The following is a 25,603-nucleotide window of genomic DNA, read 5'->3' as shown; positions in this document are numbered from 1 at the left end:
TGTTTTCCCCATTAGAATGCAAACTCCTTTTGAGAAGGGAATGTTTTTGTGCCTTTCTTTCTATCACTAGTGCTTAGGGTCTGGAACATAGGAAATGCTTAATAAATATTTTTTGACTACACATCAGCTTTCTAGGTGACATTTTTCTCCATCAAATCAAATGCTTTTTAAAATTCAGCAAACTATAAATTCATTGAGAGAGTGGGTCCTTTCACTCAAGCTGACTCTAAAGATGTGGTCAGCCGTAAAACATTGTTTATAAAATCCCGTTCTTTTCTCAAGCCTTCATTAAGCGTGCCTTTGACTCATGGATGGCTTATTTTCATAAAGACTTTGGACAGAAGGGAAAGGTGGCACATGGGTCAGTAGTGACTGATAATTATTTAGTCAACATTTGGGGGTCAAAAGAAGGTCTGCGATTTGTAGCAGCCTCTAGTCTTTCAGCTGTGATACTTCACTGTCCTTAAAACTACCATTACTCTCAGCCACAAACCTGTTCCCCTGGGTCTACTTGGTCTAGCCCTGCTATTTGTTTTCTTTAGTACCATTTTTATATCCTGGTGTACATCACTAGCCCTTGAACACAGAGCCCTTGACACACCCCTTTATGTCCTATCCAGCCTTCCTCCATGCATCTCGCTAACCTTAGGTCTCATATGGACACATGGTTAAAAGTAAGCAGAGTTTTTGGTTTTGTTTTATCTTCAAGAACAAATGACTGAAGCCATTACAATACTTTCTTCAATTAAGAAAAAAATTTTTGGCACATTTATTTATTTATTTTTAATTTAACACAATTCAAACTTTAGTAGGCATCCACCACACACAAGGTGCTATGCTAAATTCTGGGCATATAGATATACACACAATATAATCCCTGCTCTCCAGAACTTTCTTATACATGACCACAAATTGCCAAGATGAAAGGAAAAATGAGATTGGTGCATGGAAGAGATCTAATCAAGGTACTATGGAAAACTTATAGAGTGGCCAATGATCAAAGGGAAGGATGGAATCATCATGGAAGGTCCCATGAAAAAGGTAGCATTGGAGCTAGGCCTTGAGAGAATGAAGGACCTAGTACCAATGGGAGATGGGAGATGGAAGATTAAGGGAGTCCACATCGGGCGTACAAAATGGTATGAAGGAAGAATGCAAATAGCAGACTTTGGAATTCATAGTGTAAGAAGATTTGCAGGCAAGTATCAATTACAAAATCATGGGCTTAGCTACTATTTATGTCAGAAGGAAACCTCTTACTCAACAACAGAAATCAAAATTTGGAAGTTACAAAACAAAATGAGGCCTGCCTATACCAGTTGCCAAATCAGTTAGTATCTCCATGGATGAGTTTCGTCATCTGCAAATTGAGGGGACTGAACCAGGTGACTTGAAGGTCCCTTCAAGCTGTAGACTATGCTCCTAAGTCTTTATAAGCTAATTGTGATGATCGTTGTGCTGGGCACACTGATAGTAGGAGGGAGAGAAGATACAAGAAAACAATACATTTCTGTCACCTGGGATTTTATAGTATAGTTGGGACAATAAGAAATTAAAAAAAAAGAATGAAAACAACAACATAGAATAATGAGAGTACAAAACAAGGCCTTATAAACAGGTCTTAATTATATAGGGCAACCATCACTATTAGAGGAAATAATAGAGAGATTAGGTTATGGGAAGAGGTTGCTCCTAAGAGGTTTTTACTAAGAGATAGAGTATCCAGCATGCGTAGGGGCAGGGCAAGGAAAAACCGTCTTTCTGTAACAGTGGATGTAACAGAGCTTTTGGAAAGGGTGACTGACAGAGCAAAAGACCCAAGTTTCATTCCCTATTCTGATACTAACTGTGGGATCCTCGGCAAGTCAACTAACTTCTCAGAGTCTCAGTTTCCTCATCTGTCAACTGGGAATAATCATACTGCACTATCTCCTCACAGGATTGTTTTGAATAAAGCATTTTGTGAACCATAAATTCCTACAAATATGAGAGCTTTTATTACCATAAATCAGGTCTAGGAGTTTCCTGTATGTCAAAAAGTAAATGGAAAACAAAGTTCTTCCCATTACCCAGATGTGCTGGTCTTTTCCCACAGACCATTCATTAGATGAATGATATGTAAGCCTATAACCAGAACAAAGGTAGACAGAGCTGTAGAGAAAGCCAGTTCATTAAAATGGATTTAACAGAATTTCATAATCAGTTAAATGAGTTGTGAAACATACTTTGGAATTTGAAATTCAGTGTGATATTGCGGTTGTGAGTTGGATTTGAAAGCAGAAGAACTAGGTTCCAACCCCAACTCTACAATGTGTTAGTTGTGTGACCTTGGGCCAACTAGTTGCCTCTCTGAATTTCAGTTTCCTCACATTAAAATGAAAGAAACTGGACTAAAGGGTCTCTAATGTCCCCTCCAGCTCTAAATTCTAGGATAATGCCCTATCCTTACTACGTCATTCCCACTCCCTTCTTTTGTTACCGTTGTTGTTCAGTTATTTCAGTTGTGAGTGACTCTTCCTAATGCCATTTGGAGTTTTCTCAGCAAAGATACTGGAGGGGTTTGCCATTTTCTTCTCCGGCTCATCTTACAGATGAGGAAACTGAGGAAAACAGGATTAAGTGACTTGCCCAGAACCACACAGCTAGTGTCTGAGGCCAGATTTGAACTCAGGAAGATGAGTCTTTCTGACTCCAGGCTTGGCATTCTATCCACTGTGCCACCTAACTACCCCAACTCCCTTCTTATTATCATAGACACTCTGAGCCAGAAGGCCTGGTCAAACCTCAAAGATCTAGCTAGTCAAATCCATATAGAAGAAATATCCCAATCAGAGGCTATTCACACACGGCTTGCAAAATTCTAAGAATAGGGAACTCATTACCTTTTGAGATACCCTATATAGCCATGCACATGTTAGATGATTAATAAACATCATTTAAATTGAACAGAATTGAACATATCATGCTGCAATTTGCCTGTGTGTGATGGCTACTCACTGTTCCTTGTTTTGCCCTCTGGGGTCAAGCAATACAAGTCTAATTTTCCCTTCACCTGACAGCCACCCAGCCAACCAGCCCTTCATCCTGGTACAGATAGCCTTTAGGTACTCAAGATGAAATTTTCTTTCACTTGGAATAATTTTCAGGCACACATACCATGTTCAAATTAATTGCAGATGTACAAATAAAACATGTACTTAAGTCATTAGCACTTTCTATCGCATTCAGCAAACACCAATGAATCTATCAAAAAAATGAAGCCCTGGTTATAATTGCATTTACTGCATTATTATTAACATTTTTATGGTTAATCATACCTGTCTCTACTTAACCTACTTCCATTCTTAAAGCCTTTTGTCAAGCTTTCTTCAACTATTCTGGCCCCAGAGGATCTCTCTTCTTCTTTTCCTAAATATCACTTATATTGTGAATCACACCATTTTACACAATCTTATGTGGTTTTCTCATGGTAATGCTTATGATACATTTAATAAAAATTAGATTCCTTAGGCATTACTTTGTATTATCTTGTGTTTTCTGAAAGGGCCATATGGACATAGACACAGAAGAGTCTCAGAAATCAGGTAATTCAAAACCCTTATTTCATAGTGAAAGAAACAGAAGCCAAGCAGAGGAAATGACTCATCTAATGCTATCGAAACACTGAGTGGCGGAGCCAAGTCTTCTGAGGAAAATGTTAGTGCTCTTTCAACTACACTGTGTTAATTCTCTAAGACTAAAGGTATTTTTGACTGTGTAGCCAAGTGATATGACAAAGGAGTAAAAATTATTGTCATTGGCTCATGGAATATAAAGACATCAATGAGGACCACCATATTATTTTACAGATGAGGAAACAGGCCCAACAAGACAAAGGGCCTTGCCCAGGGTCACAAAGCTAGTTAGTGGCATAACTGATTGGGTGTTGACTCCCAATTCAGTATTCTTCTCATTGCATCATAGGACACTACAATAACGAAGGCATGGTTGGTTTTCAATCTTTTTGCAGGCTGGCCAGTGGTTAATTTCAAAGTTTCGAAAAACTTTTTTGATCTTTTTACCCTTCATTCAAGCGACAATTGGCAGAACAAGAACCTTGGAAGGCATAGATGTGGGGTAGATATTGTTCTATGATAATACAGGATGATGGAAAAAGTTCCCAGACCTAGGTTCACATCCTACTTCCAACTCTTCCTATCACTGAGACTAGAAGCAAGTCACTAAGCTTTTTAGAGTCCCAGATTTCATAAACGTAGATAGATAATACCCCTAAGGACTATGTCACAGGGTTATTGTGAGAAGATAATGGGTGTGTGTGGGTCTGGGTGTGAGCTAAGCTCAAGCATCACTTTCTGCATAATTTGCCTTGCTTTATCCTCATAATTGCCAATGACTTCCCCTTCAAAATTTTCATGTTTATGTATTTATTTTGTGTATATTTAATATATATTTAAATATACACATATTATTTCTGATGGGATGCAATCTGCATGAAGGCAAAGATTTTTTCTTTTTTGTCTTTGTCATCTCAGGTTCCAACATAGTTCCAGGCTCAAAGTAGGTACTTAATTCATTTTACTTTATTTTGTATCCCCAGTACACAGAACAATGTTTGCCCATAGTACATGCTTAATAAATGCATTTATTTTATTATATTAATACCCTCAACACATAGCACAATACTTGGCACACAATAGATGCTTAATCTGTGTTTTAGACGGTTATCTTTGTACCACCAGCTTCCAATGCAATGCCTGGCACATAGCGATCAATCAATCAGTCAATCTACATAGTAGGTATTTAATGAATACTTTTGGATTACTTGGTTGAATAAAACATTTTGTAAACCTTAAGGCAGGATATAAATGTCAGCTATTATTACTTACAAACAGCTTGCAGGGGATAGAGAACTGACCTTGAAACCAAGAAAGGAGTCTGTGTGACCCTGGAGAAGTGACTTACCCTCTCAGAGTTAGAAGCTGCAGATAAGGTGCCAACCTATGTTGGTAGAGGGAGTTTCTTCAAGTGAAAGCTCCCTATATGAGGGAAGTCACAGACTCAATACCTATCCTGTCCCTGTACTCCCTCTGGTCCCTATTACACCACTGGGGTGTTATTTATGTATTATTTTTAAAAATACATAAAAATAGCATGGTTCTCTGCACACCATTGGCAACCATTGAACTGAAACAATGGTCTTATTTGTTAGTTATTTTACAAGGTATAACATTTCTCTAAATAAGTTAGACTTCAACTGAATGGAACTTTCAATTAATCAGGATCCTGTTTCCTTCCCAATTTACTTTTAGGCAGAGCCATAACTGGAGCAGGGTGACCAACCCACACAGGGCAGTGAAATACAGAGGCACAGACAAAACTTGTTTCAACATGCTGAAGGAGTGTAAGTGAACTTAGTATCCAATTGGCCAAAATAATTAAAATAGGAAGCTGCCAGATGACTTATGTGCTTTTATTATGTCCCCCTCGCTCATACGCTGCAGGGGAAATTCACTGTATTACCCATGAAGCCTTGCTATGTGTCTCAGAGTCTCTTCCCATCTCCCACTGGATGTGTCCTAAAAAATTGGTGAGAATGGGCTTTTTGTACTACTTGCCACACTCACATTTTATGTAGCTGGTTATTTATATGTTGTCTCCCCTAATTAGAATGGAAGCTCCCTGAGGGGTAAGGACTATTGCTGTCTTTCTTTTTACATTCAGGGCTTAGCACAGTGCCTGGCACATAGGAAATCTTTAATAATATATATAGAGAGAGTAAATGGAAGGCAATCTTCTAAGGGAAGGCATTAATAGCTAGGGGAACCAGGAAAGGCCTCCTGTAGAAGATGGGATCTGGGGCAGCTAAGTGGTACAGTGAATAGGGCATTGGCCCTAGAGTCAGCAGGACCTGAGTTCAAAAGTGGCCTCAGACACTAACTAGCGATGAGACCCTGGGAAAGTCATTTATCCCCAACAGAAGAAGAAAGAAGAAGAAGAAGGGATCTGAGTCTTGAAGGAAGCTAGGGAAATCAAGTCTAGCAAGAAAATTCCTTTTTAACTCTGATATTTGCATTAAGGAAAACAATTCACAAGGTAACAAAAGAAGAATACTCAGTTTAAATCCTAAGCTGTGTAACTGTAATCAGATCACTCTGGGCACAAAATGAGGGGACTCTATTATCCCTTCTAGCTTTAAATTCAACGCAGTTAGGATGTCACTTTGTCTCTTATCTATAAAACAGCAAAAAATTTACTACTTGTACTGCCAATATCCCAGGATTCATATGAATAAAACAACAAATCACACTATGCAAAATGTGATAATGACTAGTATTTACACATCGTTTTAAGGTTTGCAAAAAGTTTTGCAAATATTATCACAATAACCCTGAGGGATAGGTGCTGTCATTTTATTTATTAATTTACATTCTACAAAGAAGGAAACTGAGGTTGAGAGTTAAAGTGACTTGTCCAAGGTCACATACATCTAGGCAGTGTAAAGCTAGACTTGAAATCAGGTCTTCCTGCCCAACGAAGTCTAGCACTCTCACACCCTCTGCCATCCAGTTGCCTGGTAATGTAAACAACTCATACTAGTATATTATAGCCCCTAAAAGTAGGACTAGAAAAAACCTTAGGTCATCTAATCTAGCTCCCTCATCTCACAAAAGAAGAAACGGAGGCCCAGAATTGAAAGCCCTCTGACCTCAGACTGTACATTACACAGGATGGTGAAATCCACTGAAACTTGTTGGAAAGGTATTAGAGTTTGTTACCTCTTCAGAATGATTAAGAAAATACTGAAAAGAACATTCTTAGAAACCATTAATACTCCATTCAGAAATTTGTTCGACATCCTACAATTAGCAATGTGCCCCAGGCCTCTAATAAACTCTCATCTGGGGAGCTAAAAAGAGAGAAACTTCTTCCCTTGGTAAGCACTTAAGGTCTCCATGCTTTTTGTAGGTTTCTCTTCAAGTCTCTGGGTTAATGCTATTCATCAACTAACAAAGCTTCATGATCCAATAAAATAATCTTCCACTGGTTAGTTGTTTGTTTGTTTAAAGGCATAATATATCCAGCAAGCTGCTACTTGAGGGAGAACTGAAAAAAAAAAAAGATTGGACTTTAAACCAATGGAATAGACTTGTGGTTGGTCAACAGAGAGATAGCTTGATAAAGCGACAAGATGCTTACCCTTGGAGTAAGGAAGATATGGGTTCAAATTCTGCTTCTGACACAGGTTGTGTGATAATAACTAAGTCACATAACCTCTCTAAGGCTTGGTTTGCCCATCTGTAAAATGGGAATCATAGCTTCAACTGAATGGCTAAAGTTACTCTGGGCCTCCAAATGAAAGAATTCCGTTGTCCACTTTAGCTTTAAATTCAACGATGCTCTAATGTCACTTTACCTCTTCCTTAGGAAGATTGTCACTTGTCTCAAATGAGATGTCAATTTTTGCTTTTGTTGTTATTGGATAAAATTCAAATTCATTGTGCAGGCATTTCAGGTATTTGGAAGTTTGGTTCTGATGTACCTTTCCTGGTTTATTTACTCCATTCCCCTTCACAGATGCCACCTTCTAGCCAGACCCCCTCCATGGTATCTGTAACCACATCCTGTTGATTCTGCCTTCACAATATCCATCACTTTTGCTCCATTTCTCTACTACATCTCTTTCTTCATTTGGACCCTAAACTATCAAAAACAGCTGATGCATGGAAGCTTTCAGCTGTTCTTATGCCCCACCTACACTCATCTGCCTGGCAGCACCCTCTTCCACTCCTGAGAAGTGCACTCTATATTGAGAGTGCACTCAGTGTGGATACCCAATAAGCTTTCGTCTAGATGTAGCCCAAAACTCCTGAAATCAAGAGAACCACAGCCTCAACCTCCCCAGCAGGAGGGCTGACAGAAGTGCCCTCCCATCTATGACCATAATAGTCTCTTAACTAGTGTCCCTGTCTCCACGCTATCCCTGTTCTAATTCATTCTATGCAATGCTTCCAGTCATCTTTAAAAAAAAATACCTGTCAGATAACCTGACACTTCTGCTCAAAAACCTTCTATGGCTCTTTATAACATCTCAAATAAAGTATGCTCTTTATCACAGCATTAGAGTATAAGTTTTCTATGATCAACTCTGCCCTGCCTTCTCTAACCCTATTTCATGTTATTGATCAGTCTTTTCAATCGTGTCTGACTCTCCATGACCCCATTTGGGATTTTCGTCGCAAAGATACTGGAGTGGTTTGCCATTTCCTTCTCCAACTCATTTTACAGATGAAGAAACTGAGGCAAACGGGGTTAAGGAACTTGCCCAGGGTCACACAGCTAGTAAGTATATGAGACCAAATTTGTTTTTGTTTTGTTTTGTTTTGTTTTTGGTGAGGCAATTGGGGTTAAGTGACTTGCCCAGAATCACACAGCTAGTGAGTGTTATGTGTCTGAGTCCGGATTTGAACTCAGGTCCTCCTGACTCCAGGTCTGGTGCTCCATCCACTGTGCCACCTAGCTGACCCCTGAGACCAGATTTGAACTCAGGAAAATGAGTCTTCCTCTTTATCTACTGCACTACCTAGCTGCCCCAATCTTATCTCATACTATTCTCTTTTATGTAGTAATTGAAGTATCCTCTATTCACCATGTTATGACTATGCATTGCTAGAGCTTAGCACAGTAGGATCTTGGCCATACGTGCTTAGTAAATGCTTTTTCACTGACTGATTCTTATCCTGCCTTTTCTTGTCTTGGTACCTTTGGTAACCCAACTCTGCAATGGGCTGTCCACCAATCTCCATCTGTTGAAGTCCCTCCTTCATGGTCTTTGAGGTCCACTTTAGGCAACACTTTCTTGTTGAAGCCCTGGTTCCCCAGGACCCAAGTGAATGTGATCTCTCTCTCCTTAAATTCTTTATACCGCCTCAAGTGAACCTTTCTTGTTCATTTACACTGATTATCTCATAGCTGGGAGTGACCTTCTGGTCCCTGGAAAATATTTGGTTCAACCCCCTCACTTTATAGCTGTAGGCCACAGAGGGGAAATAACTGGTCCAAGGTAACATAAGTCTTCCACGCCCAACAAATATTCCCCCTTCATCTACACCTCTTGGAATTCCTAGATCCCTTCAAAGCTCAGCCCAACTATGTACCTCCTTCTATGTGAAACCTTTCCTGGTTCCCCCCAGCTGTTAGTGCACCCTCTTCCAAAACTATTTTGTCTTTGTCCTATACAGCATACATGCTGAATATACTGATATGTGTAAATATCTCCCCCATTCGAATTGAGGGCAGAGATTATTCCATTTCTACTTCTGCATCCCCAGAACTTAGCACAAGACCTGCCACATAGCATTTGATAACAGCCTTTTGATTGATCTATCCCCTGTAGGAAATGACCTCTACCTCCCTGGATAGCTTACGAAATTAAACTGAGTAAATCTACTGAGTTATGGTTCAAACCCTTGTGTCCTCATTCTAAACTCAGTTTGCTTTCCACTGAACCATGCCCTTATTTATTCCTGCCTAAATCTTATAGTCCACTCTTGCCTTTAGATTGTAAACTCTTTGAAACCAGGTCCTATTATCATACCTAGCATCAGATTTCCCATCACCTTGCTAAACATTGTGCATAGTAGGTATGTAATAAATACAACCCAGAAGTTCAAAGGAAGTGTGATATGGTGGACAAAAAAGTAAGGCCTGCAGTTAGGAAAAGGTGGGTTCAGATCCCATTCTCTGATATTAACTACCAGTTGTGTGACCCTAGGCAAATCATTTACCCTCTCTAGGCTTTAGTTTTGTCATCCGTTAAAAAAAAAAAAGGAAATGGGAATAGATGACCTCTCACATTCCTTCCAGCCCTAAAGCTATGATGCTATGTTCCTCTATCGATAAGTTCAAAAATTAACCACATACATTCATGTGGTCACACTATTGTACATAAAGTCTTTCTAGTACCAATACAAAAGGGTTTATATATTTGATGGCAATTGGAAGAACAACCTTCAAAGGGAGACAACTACAATTATGACTGGTTTTAGCTGCATTTTTCTTCTATTTTAATGGAAATTCTTGGTTGCTCATACCCTGATTTATTTTTAAGCTCAGTCACATTTATATTTGCCTCTTAATCAGAACCAATATGAATGGTGGAATAACACTCATGTAGTTAAAAGGTGAGGAAGAAGAAGATAAGGGAGAAAAGATAAGGGGGAAAAAATAGAGAGATGCCAGATTGGTCAAATGCCTTCACATCTTAACATCTCTGACAAAGCCAGAAGGTAAAGCTAGAGAATCAATGACTAAAAGGCACCCTGGACCCAAGCAATGCTTGTACTCTGGTCAGTAGGGGTAATCCTTCCATTGGTTTAAACCCAACCCTCTCCTTCCTCCCCCCATCATTCTGTGTCATTCCGGTCCCTGGTTTTCTGCAAATCTTCCATAGAAGAATTCTCCAAGAACACTAGAGGTCACTTTCTGCTTGTTTGTTTAAAGGTTCTGAGATCTACCAGCATAACCCTCAAAATGTCCAGGGGCTATCCTTTGCTCTTTCTATAGGATATCATAATTCAGCATTCGATTGTAAGCACCTTGAGGGCAGGGGATATCCTTTTTTTTTTAATTTGTATCCCCAGCACTTAGCACTCAGCCTGACACATAACAGGTGCTTTACAAATGCAGACTGAATTGAATACAAGTTCAATATACTATTTGCAGGAAGAGCATGGAAACTGTAATGATTCCTAAAATAGGAAGGTCTATCTTACCTTGAGCCACTGCTCTGCTTGTTCTTTGCTCTGAACAGCTAGGACGAGGGCATCCGTGCCTTGATGTGTGATTTTCAGCTCATGCTTCTTCTTCTTGCTGTCTTTGGGGATATAGGTGATGCTGCACCCATGCAGTGGCAGTTCCATATGGGGTTGCTGGTCCTTGGAACTCTTGTAGCACTGTATTGAACAATAACCATACAGCACGGGTTTTAACATTCTTCTAAGAAAGCTTGTAAAGCAACACCAATCCCATCTTCTACAGGAAACCTTTCCCCATCCCTCTTACTTCTAATGCCTTCCCTCTGTTGATTTTCCTATTTATCCAATTTGTAGCTTCTTTGCATGTTGTCACCCCATTAGACTGTGAGCTTCCCAAGGGAGCTAACTGTTTGGTTTTTTTTTTTAGGCAATTGGGGTTAACTGACTTGCCCAGGGTCACACAGCTAGTAAGTGTCAAGTGTTTGGTCTGAGGTCGGATTTGAACTCAAGTCTTCATGACTTCAGGGCCGATGTTCTATCCACTGTGCCACCTAGCTTCCCTAAAACACAGTCCCTGGTCTTGGGTTTGGTGTTTTTTTTTTTAAGGCAATTGGGGTTAAGTGACTTGCCCAGGGTCACACAGCTAGTAAGCATCAAGTGTTTGGTCTGAGGTGGGAGCTAACTGTTTTGTGCCTTCATTTATATCCCTAATGCTTAGCACAGTGCCTGGCACACAGTAGGAGGTTAATAAATGCTTACCGATTGACTGACTAAAGATACAAAGGCAGTAAGTAGCAGAGCTGGGATTTAAACTCAGATCCTCTGAATTTAGACTCAGTACTTTTCCCTCTGCCCCACCTTCTATTTACTACGCAGTGTTGTATATTTCAGTTATGTGTGTATTTCTTCATAGACTCTATGACGTCAGGGCTCACGTTTATCTCTGCAGCTCTGCTGGTCCCTAGCATGGTGCTACACAAAGTGGGCTCTTAATATTTGCTAAGTGAATGATAAAACCAACTAGGATAAAGGGTAGGTAATTCTCAGGGCATCTGGATAAGTAATTACTCAGACTGGATATTCAAAGTGGAGGCTTATGCTGGAAAACAGATTAGCAATTTAATGGGCATTGGGTATTCAGTCTTATGACACATTCAAAATTCTTTTCTAAATGACTAAATCATTTTTGGGGAATAGCTGGGTCTACAGATAAGCAAGGCAGGGTGACACAGTGAAAAGAGCCCTGAATTTGGAATCAGGAAACTGAGAGGCTGCATCTCATCTCCACCTTTGTCAGCCACAGCGAGTAGCTTAAATGCTCTGGGCTTCCATTTCCTCCTTTCTTAATCGCGTTGGTTGGACTAGATGACCTCTAAAGTTCCTTCCAACTCTAAATCCCATGATCCTAGAAGTCACACGGCTAGATCTGGTGATGCTTATCCCCGCTAAGCACAGACACATACGATGAGAATGTATTTAGACTTGACGTAATTCTGCATAGCGTGGTGTTGAATGCGATGTACCCACAAAATTCCCGTGTGCTGCAAGAACCAGATTAAAATGTGATTGGGAAATGTTTGACAAAACAAATAAAAATGCATACAGTGCAGACAATGTTAATTTGCGGTTTTCTAAGTCAAGAGGTGACCTAAGGAGATCTGTTTCTGTTTGAGTTTGACATCACTGATGTAATGGATAGAGAGGAAGCCATAGAGTAAAAAGGACCCGGGTTCAAGTGCTGCCTCTACCACATCCTGGCCACTTCCTAAAAATATAGGTTCCAGAGGAGATGGTCACTCACTTTGTAGAGGAAGTTGCCTCTTTAGGAGGCTCTTTTTTCACTAAAATCACAAGTCCAGTCCAAAATAACAGCAACAACAACAACAGTAAAATAAAGGACCTGGAGTAAGGAAGATGCAAGTTCAAATTCCGACTCAGGCATTTACTAGCTGTTTGACCTTGGGCAATTCACTTAATCTCTCACAGTCTTAGTTCCCTCATCTATAAAATGGGAATAACCTACCTCACAGCAGGATTGTGGTGAGGATCAAATGAGTTAACATGTCTAACACACTTTGCGAACCTTATAGTGCTACATAAGTGATAATGATGATGAATGAGAAGGATGATAATAATTTGATTAATTTTGATGAGGTAGAAGAAGGAATAATGTCGCTGTCTCTGCCAGATTCCTATAGTTTTCTTTATCTGTGCAGCATATTGGAGATAGTGCTGAGTTTGAAGTCAGCAAGACCTGTGTTCAAACCTCAGAGATTTACTAGCTGTGTGACCCTTTAACCTCTTTTTGCCTCAGTTTCCTCACCTGTAAAATGGGAAGGATAATAGCATCTGACTCCAGGGTTGTTGTGAGGATCAAATGAGATAATAAATTGCAAAGTGCTTAGCACAGTGCCAGCACATAGTAAGTGCTATATAAATACTGGCTGTTATTATTATCATGATGATGCTGAGGGACGTGCCAGGCACAAAGCACGTGCTTAATAAAGACCTAATTGACAAATAATACCTTAGGTAATAAATAATAAATAATTATTTTAAAAATTATTTAAAATAATTATTAAAAATAAATAAATAACAATACCTCAGGTAATAAATACCTAATTAACAAAAGCAGCAAGGGAGGCCTAAGTTTATTCCTAAAGAAAGGCAATATTGGGTGGGGGGGGGGAGAGAAGGAGGGTGGTAATCTCTAAGCAGAACATACCGCAAGGACATCAATGCCTGCTCAAAGATGAGTTGGATTAGTTGAACTTTGGGGTGTCTCAAGGCTGAGATCCTACAATTCTATATTCTCTCAAGAGATGATGAGAAGACATCACCAACATGCCACCAAAATAGTACATTTCCATTTCCATGTGGATCCATCAACACAACATATACAGGACATCATAACTTAATGGTGCTGTGCCCACCCACTGTCTCGGCACCATTTCTGGATTTCCCCTCTGCCCCACTTTGCACCATTGGTATTTTTAGTAATCCATGATTTGAGGGAGATTATTCAGAGCACTCAAGATCCCTCAATGATCTTATATGTGGCTGGAGACCAGCAAACCCTTCTCTCCCAGGCTCCAGGTAGATTTTATTTGGCTCAGCTGCTAGTCACTGTACTCCTTCTCCATACTTCTGCACAATGGAACCATAGAAAGAACAAGAAGAGGCTTTCTATGTGGTATCTTTGGTGATCCCAGACTGAGTAGAATGGCACTGGCACAAGGAAAATTGGAAATACCTACACATAAGCAACAGAAATCTCTGTAAACCATCTGCAGACTTAATTTAAATAGGGGATCAAATTAACACCTCTCTCAATTCCACAACTATGTCCATTTACATTTTTTTTGGATGAGGCAATTGGGGTTAAGTGACTTGCCCAGGATCACACAACTAGTGTCAAGTGTCTGAGGCTGGATTTGAACTCAGGTCCTTCTGCCTCCAGGGCCACTGCTCTATTCATTGTACCACCTAGCTGCCCCTATTTACACTTTTAATGAGCATTTCCTAGTACAAAATAAATAATAATGATATGATCACACTGGCTAGGCCAACAGATTTGCCAACAGAATAGTTAAGACTGATATTGCTTCAAACATCTTTTCCTTAATCTTCCATTTTCTTGAAAACTTCTAAAGTTCCTTCTTCACCTTAATAATTGTGTTTATTTTCTCTTGAGGGTTTAAAAGGTTTTTTATTACTTTTGGCTAGCATGGGTATGAAAGAACACAATATGGTTTTCTGCTTTACAATTTTTTTTTATAACTGATGGGTCCATTCCTTTAAGGAAGAGGTAGGATGACACATATTCACTAGCTTTTATTAGATAGGTGTTTTCCCAGCCTTAAACATTTTTGATGAATAGAAGAATAGGCTGAAAACAGAAGAAGGGGGAAAAGGAATGTTATCTAGAGAAAAATTAGCAAAAGGTAACTTAGTTCCAAACAATTATAGAACACTGTAGAGACTCCAAGACAGAAGATCGGGCTGTAGAACATAGAATTTTAGAAATACAAGGAAAAACATTGGAGCTAGAAGAGCTCTTCATACCCAGAACAATGTCAGAGATGGAAAGGAATCTTAAATCACGGAACCATAAAAAACCAGAGCTGGGGAGTACCTAAGAGATCATCTAATTCTAGCAGAACCTCCCAGTTCATGAAAGAGGAAAATGAGGCTCATTCCTTTTTTTATAAATTATAAAGTCCTGGTAATTAATAGGTATTTGTCAACATAAGCTACATTTTACATTTTCATGTTTACAGTACAAAATAATCATAGTTGATACATTTAAACTAGACATTTGGATGCATTTTAAAAACATCCCACCTAAATTGCATTTAATTTTGATTTTTAATTGATGAGAAATATATGTTTATATACATATACATGTATATATGTATGTATATGTATATATGTACATATGTATGTGTGTGTATGTGTATGTATATATGTATATGTATATATATGTATAATTAAGCCTTAGAGGGCAATTATTCAGACAGACAACAAATTTCATATGAACTGAGAACACATTCGTTAAGTTTTTGCCCCTCCCCCCCAGTTTCCTTTTTACTATTTATTTTTCATAATTCCCCATGGCATCATACTGGCTAAAACTAAACTTGGGAGTGATTCAGGCCACACATGTGGTGAGAATATGCATCTTCAATGTTTCAAAAATAAGAATAAGAAACTTAATTAAAAGAATAAGAAACTTAATTAAAAGGAAAAAAAAAGCAATGTCTTCATTACAAATTTAGCATGGCATTTTTTAAGTGTCACATAATGAAAATTCAAATGTTGAGAAAAACAGTCGATTCTTTGCCTTACTGTAAAATGACCCTTCTCTGGACCACTGTTGGAAGAGGTTGGACTACACATATGTCTCTGAGGATCCTTCCAGCTCTAAGATGCTATTCAGGATACTCATAAAATCATCCATAGATGACACAGAAATTATGTTTTGATGAGATAATTCTTGGGAAATTCTTCAAAACACAGAGGAACACAAATGCAAAGGCTTATTTGACAACACTATAATGCAAAGGCTCAACCTCAAGCTTATTTCAGAAGAAGCCCCCCAAAAAAATCATAGGTAGTCTATGGACTATTAATTTATTTGGGTAGCTCTCCCTATGCTTTCTTCTGCATACTGTGTGGAAGATGCTTGGGCCTTAGAACCTGAAGACAGGAACAAGTCACTTCATCTCTTTCAGTATCAGTTTATTCATCTGTTAAATGGGAATGATTATATTTGTCTAATACTTTTCCTTCCAAAAGTGGGAGGAAAGAACTTTGCCAACTGTACAGCATTATAGAAATGTGGAAATGTGAGTTCTTCTTAAGGATTATAGTGTTTTAGCAAACCACACGGGTCTCCCTTTCCACTGCTTCATTTTTTATTCTCTCCCCTCTCCCTGCCTTTCTATTTAATTCTAGAAAACTCAGCATTTAGGTTTCAAAGGCAGAAAGGAATTTCCCTTCTGATACTTTTCCTCTTCAAAACCTCCAGGCCCTTCATGCCCCACTTGCATGGCCTGGCATAGAAGAATACCATGGCTCACTTCAGAAGGGAACTAAAAAGTTCTAATTTTAGGCTTGTTAAAATGTCATGCATTACCTCCCTTGCAGAGGTGGGGGACTGTGGTCATGGTACCTTGCATATACTGTCAGATGCAGTTGATGGCTTGGTTGGTTTTTTGAAGTACATTTTTCATCTCATTTAAATATTTGTTGTTGTTGTTGCAAGGGATGGCTCATCGAGTTGAAGAAGGAGAAGAGATATATTCAGAAACGAAGATCAACGAAAGATGTCAATAAGAATTAAAAGAAAAGAGAAAATAGCCAGACATGGTGTCACATGTTACTGGGGAGGCTAAGGCTGGCAGATCTCTTGAGCTCAGAAATTTTGAACTGGTCTGGGTTATACCAATTGGGTGTCTACAATTAATTCAGTATTAATATGGTGAGCCTGTAGGAAGGGGAGTGCGGAACCAGTTTGCCTAGAGAGGGGTGAAGTGGCCCAAATTGAAAGTGGAATAAGTCAAAGCTCTCATGAAAATCAGTATTGGGATCGGGCCCACAAGTAGGTCCTGCACCTCGAAGCTTGGGCGAGATGAACCTTAATCTTGAAAGAAAAGGGGAAAAGTAGCTGGCAGTAATGCTACTTTCATGGAGAAACATGCATCATAGTGAAAAGGGAAATGCCAAGTGACCTGTCCCTACAATCACTCTGAACTGGGAATTCTTTCTCCAATCTGCTCAAGATCTGGAATTTATAATCAATGGTCCTATTCGATAAGTATGCATTACTTACTCTGTTCCAGGAATTGAAGTGCTGGGGGTACACAGACAAGAATGAATCAGCCCTTGCCCTCTTGGAATTCACATTCTATTGGAAGGGGACTGAGAAGGTTAGGGAATGCTCTCCAAATTTGGGGCCCTGAGAGCAATGGATGTAAGACTCAGAGGCACAACACAGATTTAGGCTCAAAATATGAGATTTTTTTTCTAACAACAAGAACTATTCAAAAGGTTTCCACCTCACCAGAGGTCTTCAGGGAAGGGCTAGATGGCAATTTGTTGTCTAAATCATAAACTCTGAGATTCTGTGAAACAGAGGAGTTTGGGAGCCATTAAGCTTGAGAGGAAGAGATTTTGTTCTTTTGGATATGTTGAATTTGTAATGTGAGCAGAGAACCTGGCTCGAGCCATGCGGCACTGGCGATTAGAAATAAAGGTCTAGAGGGGCAGTGAGGTGGTGCAGTGGATAGAGCTCTAGCCTTGGAGTTAGGAGGACTTGAGGTCAAATCTGGCCTCAGATACTTGACACTTACTAGCTGTGTGACCCTGGGCAAGTCACTTAACCCCGATTGCCTCACCAAAAAAGCAAAAAAAAAGGGGGGGGGGTCTAATATAGGAGACAGACTGAGATGAATCTATGAATTTGATTGTCATTTACAGAGAAGTGATAATTGAAGCCACAGATGAAATTATCAAAGCAGGGAGTAGAGAAAAGAGAATAAAGATCAAGGAAAGAGCCTTGGGAGGGCACCTATGCTTGGTGAGTGAACAAATAAAATGAAAAGGCATAGTCAAAAAGCTAGAAGGACAAACATGATAAATAGCACAGTGTCTCAGAAGGCAAAGGAGAAGAAAATATCTACAAGAGAATGGTCCATGGCATCAAATGTCAGAAAAAAAGGTTAAGAAGGATGAGTACTGCCAGAGGCCATTAGATTTGGCAATAACACATGGCTGAATCATGCTGGTTTGGAAGAGCAATACCACATTGACAGCAAAATACAAATACCCCCAAACCAAGGGCATCTGGAAAAAGATGAATGGATTTAAAGACTAGTGCCATAGGGAACCACAATGATCTGAGAGGTGTGCCCTCACATATCATAGACCCAATATTTTTTAAAAGGCAGATTTACAACTGATAGTGTGGGGCATGAGTATTTGATTTGCAGAAGGATTTTTTTCTTTTCCTATGATTAATAAGCTCATCTCAAGGAAGGGAACTACTGGGGGTGGGGGAGATATCAAGAGTCTTAGACTCTATTCCTTCAACTGACAATGTGACCTTGGGTAATTCACTTCAAGCCTCTCAACACAGTTTCCTCATCTGTAAAATGAAGGGACCAAAGTAGGTAATAATGGATAAAATTTATGTAACAAAATTAAGGTTTATAGAATACTTTCTTCATAATAACTTTGGTGTTGTAAACAGCCCAAATATTAGTGTTCTAATTTTACAGATAAGGAAATCAAGGCACAAAGAGGGGAAGAGAATTGCTCAAGGTCACATATCTAATAAGTAGAAGAAATGAAACCTGAAGGCCTTTTCAATTCTACTATAAAAAGATGATTTATATTCAAAATTTTTGATGCTGTCAGTTCTTAATATTTGTTGAATCAAACTGAGTCAAATTTAATTTAAAATGTAATTCAATAAGCAAAAATTCAATTTACACATAACTTAATCTGGGCATACTTGCTTGACATACAGCTGTCAGGAAGTCATTCAATACTTTAGCACTTTGGTTCCTCCCCTTTCCCAAAGTGAATATTGATTCTGAACGTGCAAACAATGGGTAATGCATCAGAATTTGGCTATGCACTAGGGTAGATTTTACTTAAAATTATCCGTTCCAAAAGTTTTACCAGTAGTTTGGTGTCTTTGATGACACAGAGCAGCTTGGTCCACTGTCCGAACCGTTTCTTTCTTAAGAGGAATGCACAGATCTTAGCATCTTTCACAAGGTCCATGGAGGCTTCATCTGATGGCCACTGGTGTCTCGTCTTCTTGGCTTTCCCATCTTCTTCTTCTTCATCATAGGATTCATACGAACTGCTCATTGCATCCGAATCATAATCTTTCAAGAAACAGCAAAATAGACCAGTTAAAATAAGCTACCATGAAAAATGTCTACAACCTTGAATAGTGTTATACTGCCCCCTCCACTACTCTGAATAGTCCTTAGGTTTCATGATGGGGGGAAACCAGGTTTTATGGTATCACACTCTATTCTCCACTTCCTGTGTACTACACAATAGCCTACATATGTAAATAAATAATAAATACATCATTGAATTGAATGATAAACTCAGCCTTGTTTTGGCCATTTATTTCACAAACTAGGAGCGTTGGGTGTTGGCAACTAAAATGACACCAATTTTAAAAATTAGAGATGTTCTCAATCCCATTTCTTCAATGACTGAAAATTTACTTGAAATTGGAAACGGTTTTTTTAAAAATCCTTCTGCACATTATTTCCTTCATCAGATTTATAACATCTAAGCAGTTCAAATTTATTGCAATTCACAGTTTACAAAGCACTTTACAGACATGATCAAATTAGTTCCAAACAGCTCTCTTATGAGACAGCTAGCAAGGAACTCAGAAACGTAAGTTCAAGACAGTGAAATGACTTATCCATTTCCATACTGGCAGCTCTGGTCTTGAAATCAGGAGACCTGCCTTGGGTTTGGACAGAGATTTTCCCATTTACTGATTATTTTTTAACTGGCCTTAAGTCACTTCCCATATCTTAAAAAGGTTTGCTCATCTTTAAAAAGTGAATAATGATATTTGAACTGCCTACCTCTTTGGGTGGTTATGAACAAAGGACTTTGTAAACCTGAAAGTGCTGGGAAAATTATTGAAGTTCTTGTGATTACCATAAGTAGAGGTAGTGTTCTGCATCATTACTCACTGAGGTGAAAATCCCAAACAATTTGATGACCAATAACCTTATGGTAAAAAATGAAGCAGCTCATAAAGAAACAAACTACCTTTTATTCCAGAATTAACTGGGCTAACATAGACATAACAACGGATTGGAAGTTGGGAGGCCTAGAATTCTAGGCCAGGCTCCATTGTTTAACCAAGATAAATCACTTTAACTGAGAGAAACCATTCATTTTAGTCCTTACTTTCCATTTCTGTAAAATAAGAGGAAATAATCACTGTCCTGACAACCTTGAAGGGTTAATGTATGGTTCAGATAAAATGATGGATGGGGAAAATCCTTTAGCTTTTCCAAAGTAAAGTGCTCTGAAAGTATGAACAATGATTATTCTATGTTCAGGTGTGCTACACCATCACGTGGATAAAAATCTCCAACCAATTCTTACTGAAAACCATGCAAAAAGCTGAAGGGGGAAACAAAACAACTTACAAAGCAAATGGTGGGCAAATGAGGATATTTTATGTGTTTTAGGTTTACTGAGTTTTTCAATAATAGGCATATAACCACACAAATTCTAGCATCCTCAATTTACAGATGAAGAGACCAAAACCCAGAGGGATAAAGTTACTTGCTCACAGGCCCAGGGCTGCAATCGAGTCAGGAATTAAAACAATGTTTGCTGACTCTAAATCCAGGGTGCTTTCCGCTACACCACAGGGTTCTTTAATTACAACACAAACAAGTTACACAAGGCCAAGAACTGGCATAATTAAATTAAATCTATGGTAACCTAAAATGCCTAAGCAAACCAGCGTGACCTTTGTATTTGGGGACTGCTTCGGGTCACAGAAAGAGCTTGGAGCTAGAAGATTGAGAGTCATATGCTAGTGATAACACTGTAAAGTGCAATAATTATGCTAGCACTCTACACTTCACAGGACTGTAGCAAGGAAAGTGCTATATGTGAATTATTAATAACTACCTTCAAAAAAATAAAGGAATATGGAGTATGGGTTCAATGAAATGTCTCCTCTCTCTCATCCCAAACTGCTTTTTAAAAAAATTTTTTTAAAGCAAGTCACCATCAAGTCTAGACACTTCAGTTATTTCTTATTTGGTCTAATCTAAGCCAAGGCAATCCAATGTTCTAGGTTCTGGGAATACAAGGACAAAAACTAAAAACAGTCCCCATCAAGGAGGCAACATTCTAGATCCAAACATACATTTACTTTTCTGGGGAAAAAAAGTTAGACAATTGTCAAATTGTTATTTTGGTTCAGTTCAGTATTCATGTCATTGGACAGAATAAAAGCTTCTGAGAACAGGAGTTTCAGGGTGGTTATTTCTAAAGATTTTGTTCATTTCCATTAACCAGAACTATGGGGACTGAACCAGATACTAGACAGCATTTCTGGTATTATTCTCACTGAAATGCTGGACTTGGAGATACAAAATTTATATTTCAGTCCTGGCTCTTTACACTTACAAGATGTGTGAGCTTAGAAAAATCACAAGCTCATCCCAATCCTGTAAAGTTCCAGCTAAAATCCCACCTTTTACAGGAAGCCTTCCCCAATGTCTCTTTATTCTAGTGCCTTTCTTCTGTTAATTTTTGGTTATCTTGTTTATAGCTTGCTTTGTATATATTTGCTTGCATGTTGTCTATCCCATTAGATTATAAGCTCCTTGAGGACAGGTACTGTCTTTTGCCTCATTTTTTTGTCCTTGGCACTCAGTACAGTGCCTGACACACAGTAGGTGCTTAATAAATGTTTATTGACTCATGAATCAAATCAACAAATATATATTAAGTGCCTTTTGGAGACAGTTGTACTGCAGTAGGTACAAGGAATACAAAGACAAAAAGGAAAAACAGTCCTTAACCTCAAGGAGTTTACCTTCTATCAATGAGATATAACCTCTAAGTTTCAGTTTCCTCCTCTGGAAAAAATATTATTATCCCTGATGCAGTCTACTTTAAAAGGTTGCTCTAGAAACAAAGGAGGTGAGATAACAGTATCTCTGTTGTTCAGCTTGGACAAAGATGATGAGAAAGAAATGGCAGAACTACCAGAAGGTAGAGTATTATGGATTTACACATCTACATTGGGCAGTGTTCTGCACCATTCCTTGCAAAGATGGAAATGAGCTTAAGTTACCCATAGAGCTTCTCAGAATGAATAAATCCCATCCAACTAAAGGAACCAAAAGCCCCAGCAGCTGTGCTCTCATTTTCTCCCCACCAGGAAAAGTCACATCATGAACCCAACCTTCAGATACTATGCCCATTCTCTCCTTGGAATGTTAACCCATTCTACAACGTTGTGACTGATGTGTGAGGGAATAAGGGAAGTGTACACACACCTAATTCATTACATACAGCCAGCCCTAGACCTTGTGTCTTGCAGGTCATTGAGCTACAGGGCTCACCCAAACATCTTGCCATATTCCCTGCTGACCTATTAGTCCCTCTCCTTCCCTTCTTCTCTCCCAATGCTTTCCACCTCTTGCTCTGAGAACAGTAATCAAATCAATACTACCATTGCTACTGAAAAGGGTATGACAATCAATTGTCAATCAAATGTCCTAGGGTTCTACTTCACAATCCTAGTGATTCCCCAAACCAAATTTTTGTTCCCTGGCCATCATTTCCCTACATTGTCACTCCTGATTAGAATGTAAGCTTTTTGAGGGAAGGAACTGTCTCACTTTTGTCTTTGTGTTCTTAGCACCTAGCACAATACCTGGTACACAAGATATATACAATAAATTCTTTTTCATTTCTTCATTCATTGACTTAGCAAATAGCATTTAAGACCCTCCACAATGTAGCCCCATCTTTCCAATCCAACCTTCTTTCTCAATATTCCTCAATAAGAACTCTCCAATTCAGTCAGGCTGGTTTTCTCAGTCTCCTCCCATCTCCAATTCACCTAATTACCATATCCACTTATCCTGTAACTTATCCTATATAATTCCTTTCTTCCATAGTCCCTTCCTCCATGAACCCAACAGCTTACCGTAAAGTAGTGGTTATAACGCCAAAGAAAGTTTCATATTAACTAGTAAACAAGTATTTTGTCATTGTTATTCAGTAGCTTCAATTGTGTCTGACTCTACATGACCCTATTTGGGGTTTTCTCAGCAAAGATACTAGAGTGGTTTGCCATTTCCTTCTCCAGCTCGTTTTAGAGATGAGGAACTTTTAAGTGACTTGCCCAGGGTCACACAGCTAGTAAGTGTCTGAGGTCAGATTTGAACATAGGAAGAAGTGTTTTTCTGACTCTAGGCACTACCCATTGTGCCACCTACCTGCCCCTTAAATATATTGATTATTGTACTAGGATTGCTGGAGAAAAAAGCGTCTGACTGACCAGTCTGCAGAAAGGCAGCATGTTAGGAGTGGGAAAGGTGTGCTTCTAAGTCCAATGTCTTATTAGAATTGGTGGATCAACAGACTATGGTGGACCCAATCTATGGTCATTATGTATTTGTACAAGGCAGGAATAGGGAATACACAGAGCTGCTACAGAAGGCCAGAGCCTTGGGTATATGGGGTGAATCAGACACTCAGTATCTCAATATTTCCTGTATCTCACTTCCTGATCCAGATCCAAAGTGCCACTCCTATAACTGGCTTTCCACTTGCATTTCAGTCACTTGGATTTTTCTCCTCTGAAGAAATCCTAGGACTGACTCAGATAGGCCTGTTGGCTTACACATTTGTGTGGCTCCCAATCTGGACATCTGTCCTCACAAGGGACTACTAACCCTTCAACAACAGTGCTTAGCTTAACAACCAGCTTATGTTGGTACATGTTATTTAAAAAAAAAAACACCGGACTTAAAAATGAGAACTGAGTACAAATCCCATTTCCCTTGCCTGTGACCCAGTGGAAGTCACTTAACCACCTTTAACCTCAGTTTTCCTATCTGGGAAAAAAGAAAAGGAGCCATTAATCCTTATTAAAAGCAAAGGCATCACCACAAACTAAAATGAAATCAACTCTTTAAAGGCTGTGTAACTATAAGGTAACATACCCTCTAAATGTGAGGTATGATTATTATCCTTATAATTGGCTGTAGTGGTTAAATAGACTGTCTGCCTCCTGCCCTGCTCTCTATTTCAAGTGTCCTGACCAGTCAGGGAAGAGCACAGAGAAATGTGTGGGGGAATGCAGTGTAGTGTGGTGGTCCAGGCTGGACGAGGTCCTGGGCTTGCCCAATAGAGATAATGGATCTCATCTCCTTTTGAGGTTTTTATTGGCATGAAAGAGGAGGGTTTTGAGAAATCAAGAAAAATGGGAAGATCATAACCCTTGGTATTAAAAGCAAGTGACTTGGTCAGAATTAAGTAGAGACACAACCCCAGCCCCCAACTCAACCCCCCATCCCTCACTTTCTCATGCATACTGTCTTTTCTGAATGTTCCTGAGAGGGGTGGAGTTGTCAGAGAGACTAAAAATAGAACTGTGTGGGTTCTTTGTACATTTAATGGTGCTGTTGGTCAGGGAATAGAGGCCAGAAAATGCTTTCATGGGCAGTCATCACCTTAAGGGTGAAGCCCTGACCAAGCCAAAATGCTCTTCAATAGACTTTATTCTTGCAACTACAACATAACACAACAAAGGCCAAAACCAGGCAAGCAAACACATTATGTAGCCTGGACTTCCTTTCTGGAGAAACTGGCTATAGGAACATAATTCTTGAATAATTACTTTTCATCCAAATTTAGAGGAGAAAAATTCTTTCATGGAGCAGCTAGGTTGCCCAGTGGATAGAGCACCAGGCCTGGAGTCAGGAAGACTCATTTTCCTGAGCTCAAATCTGGCCTCAGACATTTACTAGCTGTGTGACCCTGGGCAAGCCACTTACCCTGTTTGCCTCAGTTTCTTCATCTGTAAAGTGAACTGGAAAAGGAAATAGCAAACTACTCCAGTATCTTTGCAAAGAAAATCTCAAATGTGGTAACAGAGTCAGACACAACTGAAATGACTGAACAACAATTCTTCCACAGGGTCTGAAGATGTTATATCTAAAGTGATGAGGTCATAAAAGAGGCATCATGATCTACTGAAAAAAAAACACTAGGTTGAAGGGTCAGAAGACCTAGGTTCAAATCCTAGATCACCCACTCCTGTGTCAAGGGAGATCAAGGGGAAAGAATCTCCCTTCTCTTTCTCTTGTACCCTTACAATCCCTTCAGCTCTTGACCTTCCTGGGAATCAATTTCTTCATCTATAAAATAGGTTGGATTTAGCAGCTTTATGGTCCTATGAGTCCTGGCCTTACCTCTTGCTGGTTATGTGGCCTTGGGTCAATCACATCATCTCTCTGAACCTCAGAATGGGGATAACAGTCTGTAGTACAAGACTGCTATGAAGATCAAATGAGCTAATGCTTGTACAACGAATTGATGATTTAGAGAGAGAAGCATCCTGAGCCATCACCTATTAGCCTACCCTCTTTATTTTATGAAAAAGGAAACAAAGGCACAGAGGGGGGATAAACAACATATTGTACACTTATCCAATCCCTATCTATCCTTTAAGGCTCACATCAAATGTCATTTCAATCATAAAGATTTCCTTCATTCCTCCCCAGCTATAAATGATCTTTCAACTTCCTGTGAAT

The 25,603-nt window shown here is 39.2% G+C and overlaps 1 protein-coding gene across 4 annotated transcripts in view; it reads right to left on the bottom strand.

Moving 5' to 3' along the window:
* The window catches only part of AFAP1 (actin filament associated protein 1), a 243,348-nt gene that overhangs the window by 96,966 nt on the left and 120,779 nt on the right, over nt 1-25,603 (bottom strand). For all 4 annotated transcript variants that reach the window (XM_027836596.1, XM_027836598.1, XM_027836599.1 and 1 more), the window contains exons 5-6: nt 18,942-19,153; nt 10,773-10,952 (exon numbers count right to left, since the gene is read on the bottom strand). In XM_027836596.1, the coding sequence (XP_027692397.1) occupies nt 10,773-10,952; nt 18,942-19,153 (392 nt within the window). The remainder of the gene's footprint in view (nt 1-10,772; nt 10,953-18,941; nt 19,154-25,603) is intronic.

The sequence above is a fragment of the Vombatus ursinus genome, unplaced genomic scaffold, assembly GCF_900497805.2.
Source record: "Vombatus ursinus unplaced genomic scaffold, bare-nosed wombat genome assembly UNPS02014818.1, whole genome shotgun sequence".
NCBI classification, from domain to species: domain Eukaryota; kingdom Metazoa; phylum Chordata; class Mammalia; order Diprotodontia; family Vombatidae; genus Vombatus; species Vombatus ursinus.
Note: the sequence above shows the minus strand (reverse complement) of the source record. Positions and strands in the feature narration are given on the sequence as shown.